Source organism: Myripristis murdjan, chromosome 16 (assembly GCF_902150065.1).
Source record: "Myripristis murdjan chromosome 16, fMyrMur1.1, whole genome shotgun sequence".
Lineage (NCBI taxonomy): Eukaryota > Metazoa > Chordata > Actinopteri > Holocentriformes > Holocentridae > Myripristis > Myripristis murdjan.
This window is the reverse complement of record NC_043995.1, coordinates 6787350-6802218: the sequence shown is the minus strand read 5'-3', so window position 1 is coordinate 6802218 and position 14869 is coordinate 6787350. Positions and strand designations below refer to the sequence as shown.

The 14869-nt window shown below is 40.2% G+C and overlaps 1 protein-coding gene across 5 annotated transcripts in view; it reads right to left on the bottom strand.

Annotated features, from left to right (window-relative positions):
* LOC115373323 (focal adhesion kinase 1-like) overlaps window positions 1-14869 on the bottom strand; it is a 92769-nt gene that overhangs the window by 34189 nt on the left and 43711 nt on the right. For 2 of the 5 annotated variants that reach the window (XM_030071646.1, XM_030071649.1), the window contains exons 11-20: window positions 14174-14281; window positions 13189-13306; window positions 12624-12654; window positions 11845-11915; window positions 11384-11401; window positions 10316-10372; window positions 5332-5429; window positions 3048-3132; window positions 1672-1772; window positions 157-272 (exon numbers count right to left, since the gene is read on the bottom strand). In XM_030071646.1, the coding sequence (XP_029927506.1) occupies window positions 157-272; window positions 1672-1772; window positions 3048-3132; window positions 5332-5429; window positions 10316-10372; window positions 11384-11401; window positions 11845-11915; window positions 12624-12654; window positions 13189-13306; window positions 14174-14281 (803 nt within the window). Of the gene's footprint in view, window positions 1-156; window positions 273-1671; window positions 1773-3047; window positions 3133-5331; window positions 5430-7216; window positions 7238-10315; window positions 10373-11383; window positions 11402-11844; window positions 11916-12623; window positions 12655-13188; window positions 13307-14173; window positions 14282-14869 lie in introns of all 5 variants that reach the window. The other 3 variants (XM_030071647.1, XM_030071650.1, XM_030071645.1) reach the window with 2 other exon arrangements.

Here is a 14869-nt window from a genome sequence, read left to right as displayed (position 1 = left end):
TGATGGTGTTGACAGAAAATAAATAGCAAGCGTAATGTGGTATTTCAATAAAAAAACAGAGTGTGACTTTTCACAGTGCTTAATATGGTATCTTGAATATTTTGAAATACTCTGGTGCACAGAGATATTGGGATATCACCTGTGCCTAGCTCGTACCTGTGAACAAAACGTTTACTCTCCAGATAGGCCAGTGCTGTGCTGAGCTGGTAGGAGTACAGGATGAGAGTTGCTAAGTCTAGACTGTACTTCCTCACCTGCAGGAATGAACGCAACTGTGGGGGAAAGCCAGAGACAGAGAGATGCATATAAAGAGAGAGAAGAGAAGGAGAGAAAGGGGGAGGTGTATAGAAGAAGAGAGGTAGATGGAGAGAGGAGATACGGGGAGGGAGAGAGAGAAATTTAAAGAGAGTGGTAGAAACAGAAGGAGCAAGAGCAAAAATAACAATAATCATTTGAAGAGTTCTGTGAAACATGCTGTGCCTTTGCAGCCATAGCCAGAGGCTGTTTGAGGAGAAATTAAAGGGGATAGCATCCTCCTTGTCAGTGTAATTTATGACATACATATATTCAACTCAAGCACTAAATGGCCCGCTCCCAACTGCACCGCTTCCCATCTGGCGTGCTGCAGCAGAGTTCCAGCAAGCCTCCAAAGCTGGCGCACTGAGAAAAGCAGCACAACTGACTGATACTAACAGACACATGATGTGAACTCGACCCAAATGATTTTCAAATCAAATTTAAAGAGAGAGCATATCCAAAAATTAATATTTGACCATTATATACACACCCACATGTCAGGTGAAATGCTAGAGAGGTTTGTAACTCAACAGAACACACAGCTAGTTAGCTTCACTATAGCCTTCTCTGTGATCAATGGAGTGAGAAATGACCATAAAAGTACCCCAAACAGCATTATGCAAATATTAAATATTATATAAATATAAGTCAGACAACTACATTATGGGTCCAAAAATCAATTAGTTACTTCATTCTCTTATATTTGCTGCAATTCTTTTGTATCCCTCAAAGTGTCACTTCCATAGCAGTTACATGTTACCTTCAAATGTTGTCAGGTATAGTTTATTGGTTAAAATTTAATACAGTATGTACCTAAATATTAAACAGTGTCTTGGCATCTTGAGTATCATGTATATTTGACCACTTTCTTGGGTTGCTAAAGTGCACTCTAACCATAATTACACTACTCCCAACAGCATTTGAAAGTACCATCTACTTGCTACTACTCTTTAAGATGGCTCAGTGCAGATCAACTGTGGAAAGTCTAATAATTATGAAAAAATATTGAACTTTTGGACCCCCAGTGGGATTATCTGGTTGTAGAACTCTTGGTTTATACTTTAAGATTAATTCAATTTTTTTTTTTTTTTTGCCACCTCCATTTACTCTAGTTGTTTGGGAGAAGACTGTGACTGTGCTAACTCACTGTGTGTTACACTGAGATACAAACTTCACCCTTATTTCCACTGACATAAAGGTGAGTACAAAATGCTTCTTTCTGGGCAAACTATTACTTGAATAGACAACTGCTTTTCAGTTAGGAACTTCATGATGACAATTATATATACGGGTCTCAGTGATGCTCCAGTTAGCGTCACACACAAGCACACTTGCATGCGAACCCTCCGACAAACCCTTTCATCTGTGTCCTACCTCTCCCAGTGTACAGAGCTCCATGATGATCCACACAGGATTCTCAGTGATGACTCCCATTAGCTTAACAATGTGGGGATGGTCAAACTGACGCATGGTCACTGGAGGGAAAGAGGTGAACAAAGAGAAGGAATTAATGACCTCCATTTATATAACACAAAATTAAAAAGTTGCAGTGTATTCTACACGTAATAAAATCATATAAAAGATGAAAGACAGAAGCCAAGCCAAACTTGGCCATTCAGACAGAGTCAGGGAGGCAGAAGCTCTGTCTCTTTAGCTTTTCTGTTTGACTGCAGGCAGCAGAGCTCTGCTGCCTGATCTGAGCCTGCAGGACTGCTGATATGGGGATAAAAGCTGTGAAACATATGAAGGGCCAAGCCTTGCAGGCCTCTGTGACTTAATAATAAAATCTTCAAATCAATGCGAAACCTAACTGGGAGCCAGTGTAATTCGGTCAGGACTAGAGTAATACGATCGCTCAGTCTTGGTTCTGGTGAGAGGCCTTGAAGCCACATTAAGCACTAAGAGCCAAATAGCTTTGTACAGTTTTGCTGAAGGCACACTCAATTCTGGCCAGCTATGAACATCCAATCTTGGAGGAAGACGTTCTTCTCCCCTCTGGGTGGAGATACATGTCCCCAAAGGTAAAAAGCAACACGTTTAAATTTTCCTTTGCTCCAAGTGCAATAAATGCACTTAATTGTACTAAATCTTGTCTGTACCGCTCAGCAGCACTTTATTATGGCTACCTTTCTAACGGTTGGTAACTGTCAAATGAACAGTCTTTGGTTGTTTGCTGTTGTAATGAATGTTTTCTTGTATGTTGTTTCTGTATCTTTGCCCTGCACTGCAAATCAAATTCCCCCTTAAGGGATGATAAAGATGAACTGAACTGAGCAGGTTGTACTATATGTGCGACATTGCTGCCAATTCCGGAGAATGAAGAAATGTTGGCTGTTAATGCTCTCCCCAAGCTAGTGTCAAATCACCTGTTACTTAGCAACAGCTATGGGGCAGGATTGTAGAGATAATTTGGCTGCCATTAGAAACCATAATTACCAAACTCTAGGTATCTATATCTGGAGGGCTAGGCATCTGGCTATCCAGGAACAGTTCATTTCATTAGAACTGAGGATACATCATGTGGCATTTCCCCATTCATATAGAACTGTGAAATGAGGCGTACTGACAAGTTTAACTAATTAATGTTATCAGTGCTATTACAAACAGTAGCTCCAAGGATCTGCTTTTTAGTTGGATTTAGGAGGTCTCACCTCCAAATTTGCCTGCACTTGGCAGGCTGGTACACTGTGCATCAAAAGCAGCTGGGAAGAGAAATAACTGGAACACACGCAGAGACACAAGGAACTTACACGCCTCCTGGAGAAATTTCTCTCTGACGCTGTCTGATGTTGAGTTCTTACAGGTCTTCACTGCCACAGACAGGGCGGGGTTTTCCTGTCACATCACCCAAAACAACATCATCAGAACCACAACTGTCACTCATCAGGATCATCCATACCCACGTCCATCTCACAGCTCAACAGACAGGTGAGGAGCAGAAACGTGGGATTGGTGCGCAGCATCTCGGGCGTGTTGAACACACACTTCAATACCATAACAGGTGGGGTAACTGTTATAGTATTTTTACTTCATTTTATCTCATCATGTGACGTAGTTAAGTCTTTTAAATGCGCTTTACATCAAGCTGAGGACTAATTTGCATGGTGCTTGATTGCATTAATGGACAATTAAGTTTCCTTTCTTACTCCATCAGGAGTCGTACACATGTTATTGGGAATTTACTCAATGAATGATTCATCACAGATGTCTGATTGCCTGTGCAATGCTTCTTCCACTCTGCCATCAGAGAATGCCATTTGCTTGTGAAAGCCTCCTGGACTTCAGATTAAATCCTGTCCATCATGCTGTAGCAGATGAAAAGGGGATGAGACAATCTGTTTTTTCCCCCTCCCCACTGCATGTGTAGATTTTATGTTGAAAATGACTCTTTTTGATTTGTTTAGGTGTCTCAGTACACCTACTTTAGTATAATTTCAAGTTAACACAGTGTATCAGTTATATAATAGCTAGTAACATAAAAAAAATGTATAAATATTTCTTCATCCTTATGTTCATCCTCTTTCAAGTTTCCAACAACACAGCATAGGTGATTTGATTTAAGAGAGGCCTATTATAACAAAGTTACTGCGTATTTTTTTTGCTGTGACCCTCTTGAAATGAAGTTATGAGACTTGTGCGTACACCACGGTCAATGAGTGACAAGCCAATCATTCGGCTCTGGTACAACTGTCATTCAGCAAAACCTCTGCTGTCACTGTGATGTGCCTCCAGGCTCTCAAAATTTATTTAGGTTAGTTTCAAGTTCACTTTGCAGAAAGAGTGAGAGAGAGAAAAGAGAAAAGGAGAGTTAGTGAGAGAGAGGGCAGCGGCTGAATGATCTTTGACATTCTGCATTCAACAAGTTCATTCAAATGTGGTTTTGTCATTTGTTCCGGGGTGCAAATAGCAGTGCAGTATGTGAAATATGTAGGCCTGCCTCTTGACAGCTGACATGGATGAATGTTCAGATAATGCTCAAGATCATGATGAATGGCACAAAGATAACTTTACCCCACCATCAAGGAGGGAAGAGAGAGGACGACTGAACTTTGTTTTTAAACATGAAACAAAAAAATCCATCTTAGTATAAAAAAAATGTTTATATATTTATATATATTTTTGAGATTTCAAAGCACAACTTCTTGTATTTGATTGTAAGGTGAGTGAGAGATTTGCCTGAAGAATATGATTCTACCTTTAATCTGTCATTTTTTGACAGGAAAACAATCTGATTTTTGTTCTTTCCTGTAAAACTAGGTTTGTGAAATGCACCGAGTGTAACTTGACCACACTGGATCACATTCTGTGCTGTATGAGCCCCAGAGGGAAGTTGCAGATAGACTGAAGTAATGTTAAAACAGGGTGTCTGCAGGTATCAGAGAGCTGTATTTAATGCTTTTTAAGACCTTTTAAAGACAATTTAATTAAGTTTAGGACTTTTTTGACAAATCATCATTTTTTCCTTATTTAAATCAGCACTAAAGATAAGTATAAAGGTAATTATTACATATTTGGTCTGAGTCAGAGGTCAGTTTTAGGTACAAATATGTTTGGTTATTAACTAGATGACTGCATGATGTGTTATTTTAGCAGTTTATTTTATGTTAGAGAGGAAACAGCTACTGTAATAAACCTAACCAGGACTTTTTTCCCCACTGGATGTGGGACAGGTGAGTATAAGAGTTTTCTTGGATTTCTCCCTACAGCTAAGAATGAAGTGAGCTGGATCATCCTCCCAGCAGGTGAGTGCAGCAGGTCAGTACAGAGGCAGTATTAGCATGGTTAGCTTCAATAGTTAGTTTAATGGTTTAAAAGTAATAGTGAGTTTTATGATATCAACAAATACTGACTCTGATGCAGGAGAGTTTGACTCATTTTAACAAATAGAAAGAGATTAAATTCAATTAGATTAAAAGTTTACGTTGAAATTAAGACCTCATAAAGTTACATTTAAGATGACTTTTAAGACCAAATATTTGTAAGATTGAATTTCAAGACATTTTAAGACTTTACAAGGACTTGTATGAGACATACCGGACTGATGTAGACTCCTTGGTGGACGTCTCCAAACTGGCCCTCTCCTATGCAGCGTCCCAACTCAATACGATCCCGCTGGATCTCATAGTCCCGTGCTGGACACACACAAGGCATGAACACACACAAACAGAGACGCACAAATGAGGAAAAACTGAGTGGACCATTACATCACAAACACGTACACACACGCACACACTCTCACACAGTTCTTGATCAGGCCCTGTGTTTACCAAGCTTGTCAGAGTAATAGAGCAGATCTAGAATACATTTCCTTCAAGCTGATTCATTGACAAAACCTATCTTGTTACGCGTTGGTTAAGGCTTTATGTCCACAGTGTGTGTAATCCTTTTCAACACTAGCGACAGCTTATCACAGTGTGCAGGGCTTGTTTACCTCTGCCTTCCGCTGCACGACATATTTACAATCGACTGCTGGCAGTGTCTCCTTTTGAAACACATCCGCCAGCAAATGTCTGTAAGACTGACACAGTTACTATTTGTAACAGATGTATCTCTGAAATTTTCAGATAACAAGAACCGGTGTCAAATAAAAACACGATTACCCCGAGGCATGTAACTTTCTGTGTGATGCCTTCTTTTCCAGCGGCTCATTCATATTGAACTGCTCATTTAAATTTAACTATTCTGGATTAATACTGTTAAAAAGAAAAGTGTTAAAGAGTAAAATCCACCCTCCTAATCTGACAAGCTTGACTGATGCTGAAAAACAGCAATCCCAAAGCATGCGAACATTAGCAAACCACAGCCAGGCATGCCACAGAATACAGCCAATGACACTCAATGTGTGCACGAACATGAATTTAAAAGTGAAAATACATGTAATATGGATAAAGTCAGGTTGACTGTATAAAGTTGAGTCACAATTTTTTTTTAATAAAAAAATTGTTTTAATAAAAAATTAAAAACAACTCCACCTTGGCTCTTTAAATTTGACTTACATTAATTTTCATTGTACAATTTTTGCTGATACGAGGCTGGTGGTTGGTTTGCACGCAGGATAAAACGCTGACCCGACTTTATCCATAGGCTGTTGTTTATTACATGGACAAACATGGAGCTACATATTTCAGTATATTTGGAAAATCTAAGAATATTTTTGTATGTATCACTGCGTTGTAAATGGCAAAGTACATGAGCAACTTTTTTAGGCAATGGTTATATGGCTTCAGTGGGAGGGGAATACATGTGGTTCTGACTCTAACGTACGAAAAGTACCACAATAAACTACAGCTGGCCATAATGAATGCGCATCTACTTTGCCTCAAAATGTCGCCCATGTACCATGGCCTTAAAAAGGGACAACAGAAGGGAGTGCCGTAGTAAAACAGTGGAGTGGGACTGCCCTGTTTCTAACAGCTTCAGTTTGAAAAATGGTACGGTAAATGTATCTATTTTAAATCCTTCCTTCTCCCTGCACCTCCTCCCTCAGGCTGTTGCTGTAAATAAGAGCATGCTCTGAGTCACCTTGCCTGGTTAAATAATATTAGCTGCTGTCATGTTATTGTTGCACAGCCCCTGTAAACAGGTACAACTGTGCATTGTTACCTTTTTGTCATTATTCTGCAGGTCAAATGGTATTGAATTTTACAATCATCTTTCCTTTAATGGTTCAAGCACACAACAAGATCCTCGTCCAACAACTTGGGACTTGGTTCTGAAGCCAACCGTCGTTTCACATCAACAAACTGACAGCAAACCAACAGAACATCAACAAGGGGGGAGTCAAATCAACAGGGGATACAGAACGAAATGGGAGAATTTTGTCTGACGGTAGCAAGCAAACGGAAAATAATAATCACAACAACCACCAAATCAAAGTGCCATCACAATACAACCAGTTATAGTGTGTTCCAATTATTACCTTGATCTAGTCCATAGTATTCTGGGAAAATGGGTTAGTGATAAGAGACAGAAATAACTAGCTGTCAGTACAGAGAACAGTATATTGCTCCTGCAGTCAGTGTTTACTGCTTTTGTCAGTCTCAGGGCAATAATATCCAAGAGGGAGGTCTTTTTCCTGATTAGGAGTGTGACAGTGATGCAGCTACACAGTAGGTACTTACCTAGGTACCAAGGTACTAGGCAATATATCAATTTTGTACTGATGCTGTGATATAACTCTAGATATTATTTGGTATTTTGGATATTGTACTATCGTTTTAAAGGCTGCATTACAGTAAGGAGAGGCAATTTTCTAAACATATTATTCAGTTCAGGCTCATCTATTATTTGCCTCTACCTGTTTGGATATCATAGCTTCGTTACTAATTGTTTATCAAAAATCTCTAAATGTCATAAAAACACCAACAGTCATCTCTACAATCAAATTATAGACAATCAGGTATTCAGTCAAAGGTACTGTGATAGCTGATAGCGTCCCTGTTGCCCAGCACTAATTCATCAGCAAAGTGGCCATTGTCACAGTAAAGAACTCTCTCAAGGTTATTATGGCCTTTATGCAATGGTTAACTATGTATTTCTGCCTGAGGAGGCTTTATCAAATTTGTGTGCACACTCAGAAAAGAAAATCAGGAGAAAACAATGAATACCACTGGTCACCACTAGTTAGCTTAAAAAACATTTCATAAACCGCATGTGTTTTCCAAGCTCAATGAACCACCAAACGAACCAATGAAGAGACCAATGAGAAACCAAACAGACGGATCTGAGTGGCTACCAGCTGTGGGATACAGATGAACACAGAGGCAGCATGGAGCAAAGTGAAAACCAGTCTAACACAGAATTGGCACAAGTTGTTCCTATGTTCCTCACTGCTCCGCTGCACTGCCCAGTTTAGACTTCTGAACATGACAAGCTGAGAATGACCTACCCAAAGCTGACGTGTGTGAGTGTATTGCACTTAGGCTAATGGATCACTTCTTAGTACATCATTTATTTAAGAAGGCAGAGATAGTGACGTGACACTGAACAGACTAGAAAACCTAACAAATACAGTAGCTATTTTCAGTTTTATTTAATGTACATATCCAACAATGTATGTACAATAAATGTGTGAGCTATCTGTCTATGCGCTCTCTCTCTCTCTGTTTATGCGTGTGTGTGTTCAAAGAACTGTATGTGCATAGGACTTAAGTGAAAGCTATTAATTATGTATAGCCAAAAAAGCAAAGCCGTGTTGGAATTTGGTGGCATGGAACAACGTACAGTACACAGTGCTGTATGCTTATGACACGCAGGCAACATTTTGGGGCAATTCAGGGCCATTTTCTCAGGTAAAATCAACATTTAATTACCACTACAGCCCTTACAGCCCACTATGCTATCCACATTCACTTTGCCCAAGTTATCATTCCTGCTGAAGGCGATAAAGCCCACTTTCACTGCCTCCAAATGTTGCTCATGTAGCATCACCCCTGACAACTGCAGTGGGCTAAGGCTGAACAACAGTCCTAAATCTAAGCCAGCAGGACAATGCGAACAGGCACGACTCAGCAGCAACAAAAGCACAACTGGCCCTTTCCACTCAAGTCTTATTTGTAAAGCTATAATCCAGGAGGATGTTTAGCAAGAAACAGCCTACAGACAGCCTTCTTACACAAAAATAGCAAACTGACATATACTGAGGACTCGTGGTATGGTGGTAATACAGAAATAGTGATAAGCGGAAATTCAATGCCATTTGAAAATGTTGGCTACGATCTAGAGACTGTGGCCAGATAATGTGGTAACAGTGTGTCAACGCGGTTCGAGGAATCTGTGACTCCAGCCAAATCTTGTGACAGCTCATTCAGACAGATATAGACTGCAGGTCTAATAATACAAAGACAGTGTGTGGTTTAAGTGGCTTCCCCTTCTAAGCAAGACTAACACATGTGACTGTGGATCATTTAGATGTTCATTCATCTCTTTGGCTGGGCATATTTGTCATCCATCCAGTCAAATTTTATTTGATATGAATCCACAAATTGTGATTGCATTTAAGTAAGTATTTTTTTTACAAAACACAACACAAGATACTGAAAGAACAAGGGAAAGCATATTCTGGTCTTACATGTAGGGATGCACATTATATCGATGACAATATATTGTGATGATATATTATCATCTCATAAATGAGAAAATGTAATTATTGTCATTGTTCCAATTTGAGATGATACTTACATTCAATAATGTGGAGCTTTTTCTTAACAACAGCTGTGGCTCCTCTGCAGGTCTTTCTAATGCTTATCTATTTTGACTGACTGCCATTCATTACACACTGCTACAAGTCTAATGTGGGGGCTCTCTAGCCATATAAGGTTCTCACTTGAAATAATATGAACTGCACTGCTTCCTGTTAGCACTTTAAGAGAGGAAAAAGACAATATTTGATGAAGAATGTCAGAAAAAAATGGTCTAATGTTAACAACAATTTTTCTACAAAAACAGTATTGACAATGGGAATTTAATCTGGTCAGTATAAAAAGTTAAAGTCGTCCTCTTCACATTTTGGCAAATGCATGATGAGTGTTATCGGTTATTGTATTGGTGCTGGCCACAACAAACAGATAATTATTGGTTATTGTGATCACTGAAATTCCAACTGATTGTATTATGTATCTGTTAACATAAATTATATAGTGTAGTTAGAGAATGTAATTACCAGCAGAAAAATATTTCAAGAAAAGGCTGAATCCAAATTTTTCAAATTAAAGTTAACTAAGTGTTACAGTGAAAGACTTAACTACCACACATGTTAATGGCTCCTGCAGAACTGGGTAACCCCCAACCCACCCCCTAAGACACACACACACACACACGCACACACGCACGCACACACTCACTCACACATACACACACATGCATATACAGTATGCTGCATGATATAGACGAGTCAGAGGAGGATCCACTGATCAGCGGAGTACACACACATGCGCACGCAGACACCTGTCACTTCGTCTCTCGGCTTGATATCACACAAATGCTGCAGACATCATTTAACATGTGTGTGACTACTCACTCGAAGGCATGGTATAGGTGTCCTCCTCATCTATGATCTCAGCGTAGTCATCCGTTTCTGCACAGCCAGAGAGAGGTGGGGGAGGAAAAGAAAGAGTAAAGAGAGACGTCAAGTCTCAGTTGTAGGCAGATAAAAAGAGAAACAGTTACCATCAAACTTGTCTCTAAAAGCCTCCTCGATGTTCCTCCAGGCAGTAACAGCACCGAGTGTGCTGCAGGGAGTTAAGGCTAACAGCTCCATATGAGCGGACTGACAAATACAACACTGTGGGTCCTTACATTAATACTTAATATTTTATATCCCCCAAATTATGCACTTACACCCCCTGTCAATATGAAATACTTAGTGCATCCCCTCTGTTATCCCTACACTACAAAACAATCTTGTTTATCTTAAAACAAGTGAAAAAATCTGTCAGTGTGATGAAATAATCCCAATTGTTTCCAGTGCAGTTGGAAGTTGGTAAGCATTGGATACAAGTGGGATTATATATTTTCGGAGAAAAACAATACATTAACTAAAAAGACTAAAAGGTGGTAACATTGGAGATTTTTCCAGTATACAGCAGCAGCTAACAACAGGTGAAATATATTCCCGCCACCTCCCATAAGACACGTGAACAGATCAATCACTGCATGCCAGCTCAAGCAGCTCTGTGAACCTTGACACAGAGAGAAAAAAGACAGAGTGGATCGAATGGAGGAAACAGCAACAGCAACAGAAAGACGCCACCATCAGATACGAGTACCTTTCCAAAACACCGTCACCATACCCGGTTCCAAATGCATGCAAAACCAGACAAGGCAATCATGTACGATGCAACAGCTACACACAAGGAATGGGAAAGAGAGAGTGAGAGCGATGAGGGAGGCAGAGAGAAGAGGAAAGGGGAGGGATGGAAAAGGGTTTGTTCTTTCCAGAGAAACAAGTTGAAGGAAAACAGGTTGAGTCATGGGTAAGACCCCGGACGGGTCAACAGGGAGACACGCAGAGAGATACACACGCACAGACACAGAGCAGAAATTCCACAGTGTTACTAGGTTGATTAATACAAAGAATGTTGTTTACCATCGCCGCTAGTGTGACCTGCAGAGTCCGCATGCAGAGGGACAAAAAGAGATGGAGAGACACAGAGGGAGAGGCGTTAGTTTGACTGTTAGTTAGAGAGCTGACACACAAAGCTCAAATATGTTATTCAATGATTTGATCCCACTATCAAGATTTTGTGGTTTCGTTCTGTGTAAATGGTGTTTAGTCAGTGGTCAGAGGACAGTCATAGTAGAAACAGAGACAGTGACTAAGGCTCTCCAAGGGGACATCTGGCAAGAGAAGGACTCCTCACTGCCCACACAGACCGGGCTTTATGGAGGAAAAAAGCTAGTGCTCGTGGACATGCATGCACACACATACACATAAGAACCCTTTATCAGACTCTCAGCAGCCAAACACACTGTCACTCATGACATTTAGAGCAAAGGACAAGATAGAAAAACAGACAGACAGAGGGAAAGGGATGCAGGGGTTTATACCTGAGACACAAACCGCTCTGGTACGAACGCCGTCCATCCGCTTCTCCATCCGCTTCTCATGATTTGAAACTCTGCAGAGGAGAGGAGAGTTATTTTCGGTGGTTTACTCGTGTCTAAATATTGTTCAGAATGAGCTTCCAGTCACAGCAACTGTATGAAGATTCCCCACAGTGCTGCCAACCAGAGGAAGGGAAGCTCCTCCCGCATCCTGTCCACAGCATGGCCTTATCTGCCTCTTTCAAAGATTACACTGTCGAACATTTTAAAGATATGACTAAAGACATGAAGCACAACAAGAAATGTTTGTTTTTATTATGAATCTTGAAGAGTTTAAAATTAATCACCAATATTTTTTTTTTGAGTGAGAAGACTCACTCAAAAAAAATCAAAAATCAATTTTGAATTGTAAAACAAAACAATGAAAATAAAATGGCTGTGCAGTAACAATGAAACCACCAGCCTGTTAATAAAATTGTGTGAGCCAGGGGATCAAAGCTATTTCTGCTTCTATGTCTGTATGTCACTAGAACTGGCAGCCCATTTATGCCTCACAGTGTTTAACTTCATAATTATTTGGGACTGCAGATGGAAATTAGTGCTTAGGCTAAATCTGGTACAAAGCATCTTTTCTCTTTGAGTTTAATGTATTTTGTACATTGTCCCTGATAAAATAAACTTGAAAATAAAAAACAAAAAAATAAAATTTAGCTAAGTGACACTTGTGTCACTTGTGCGTTTTTTCTTAATGAGCCAGTGAGAGAGGAAGCCAGTTGACTTACTTGGGGATGGAAGGCAGGGCTCTGTCTCCCTCTGGAAGACATAAAGGACATGTGAACAAGACAAAGAGCTGATGAGCTTCATGCTAGATCTAAATCGCTGCAAACACTTATTTGCGTTATTTTTAGAACAGACTGAATGAACAGAGGCTGACTATTCAAAAGGGCAAGCATACAAACTTACTTGAAACATCCAAGGATTACTATCATTTATAAAAGATGCCTGATAGTAATCTCTACCCCTAAATGCTATTTATGATAAAAGGTTCAACAACAAGCAATATTTTACTGTTGCATTAAGAACCCAAAACTCCAAATAAAAACAACTAAAGGTGTTTTTTTTTTTTTTTTTTGTCTTGCATGAGTGGATATTGTTTCTTGTAACTATTCTGAAGATATTGCGTACCTGTCATGAAATCCATAAGAATTATTACACAAACATTTTCTAGACTTTCTAGCTCAAACATTAGGAGCCATGCCACAGTAATGTTAAGAAAGACCCTGTTATGTCAAAATCATTGTGCGCGTAGTGTGTGTTAGGATGTGTGTATGTGTTCGTGCAGCCTACCTTTGTGGACCCTGATAATGAAGGAGTGGGTTGCCGAAGAGACGAGCCGACAGTAGCCGTCAATCAAGTCAGCCATGTTTTCTGCGGTTGTCAACGTTGCAGTGGTGACTGTGAGAGGCTACACACAGATATACACACACACACACACACAGAGGGATTAGTGTGAGACTGGGACAGAGAGTTGTTTCAGAGTAGACTCAGAGACAATCAGAGCTTTATCACAAATAACGTCTTCTCCCAGCACGCGCGTACTCATACATGCACGCTCATTCATTCTTTCACATACATGCATGCACACACACACACACACACGCACAGATACTCTTGCACGGATGCACACATGCTTTTCCACTAGTAACACCTGCTATGAATGCACATCCACTCTCACACAGACACACTCATGCTGACACTCGTGCACAGATGGCAACCCCACTCACCACTCACTCCCCCCGGCCTATTAGCCACCCCTCCCTGCTCCCCCCTTCCACTCCAGTGTTAGTCCTGCTGTTTGTTTGGCACAACAACTTCACATACACTGTTTAACAAGCTTATGGTCTTCCATTGTAAAAATGTAAAACACAATGTTGGCATTAGAGAATACACATGACTATTTCAAACACTGACGTCAGCAGGAGCACTGGCTCACCATCAATCTAAATAAATGTGTTTTGGCTGGCAATCTCTCAGCAAAGTACAAATGTGAAGCACGCTGGCCTGGTTTTGCAGTTCATATGCTCAGCCCTGCATAAATGTATGGTTTAACAGGTATTCGTGGGTTTTTCAAACATGGAATTAACTCAAACGTTGCATAAGGCATTAGCACTCCAGCCTAAGTGTTCATTTGTAATAATTGGCAACACGAGGTGAATGTGATCAAAATACAGTGTTCCAACAACAGACAGTAAGCAGTGTTCGGCATAGAACCATCTTGCATGGTGTCAGTGTATGTGTGTATGTGCTTTTTTTTTTTTTTTTTTTTTAATACCTCTGGAGCCCCTGCCACGTTGAGCTGCAGCATGCCTTTCCTGTCCTTCTCTTCCATAGCTGAGTATTGGATGGACTGGACCTGGGTGAAGTTAGCTAGGTGGGTAGGCTGGGGAGAGACAAAGAGAAATATTAACAATCAAAATTCAAGTATGTCTTGGTGCCCTCTTATCTAACAGAATGGAAATATTGAGAGGAACTCTAGGTCCCACATGCATCCATATCCATATGTGGTTGAGGAAGTAAAGCGGGGTCCAAAATTAACACCATGTACCTCTGCCAAATATGGGTAGATTAGGGGCTTGGCAGGTAAATAAACTGGAGTCACCAGCCAGGGGGACAGTAAATATTTTGAAAGTACTGTTACATTGCAATGTTTTTTGTGTGTGTACCAGCTGACACTAATGTGCCCCTCATTATCCACCATACCTGACATCAGCCAATCAAACCAAAGCTGCTTACTACTATCACGGACCTCCTACATCATGTTTATGTTTTTGCAGAAAGAAACATCTGCATTATTAGAGATGTGGCAACATATTACCAGTGTTAAGACACCAAAAAGAAAACATAAAGGCAAGAGAAAAGTCATGGAGATTGGTGTTCGTAGAAGTTCATCTGAAAGATGCAGGAGCCCATCAGATCCTGGCTAAAATAAAAAGCCCAAAAGCAAATGTGAAAAATGCATGATGCAGTT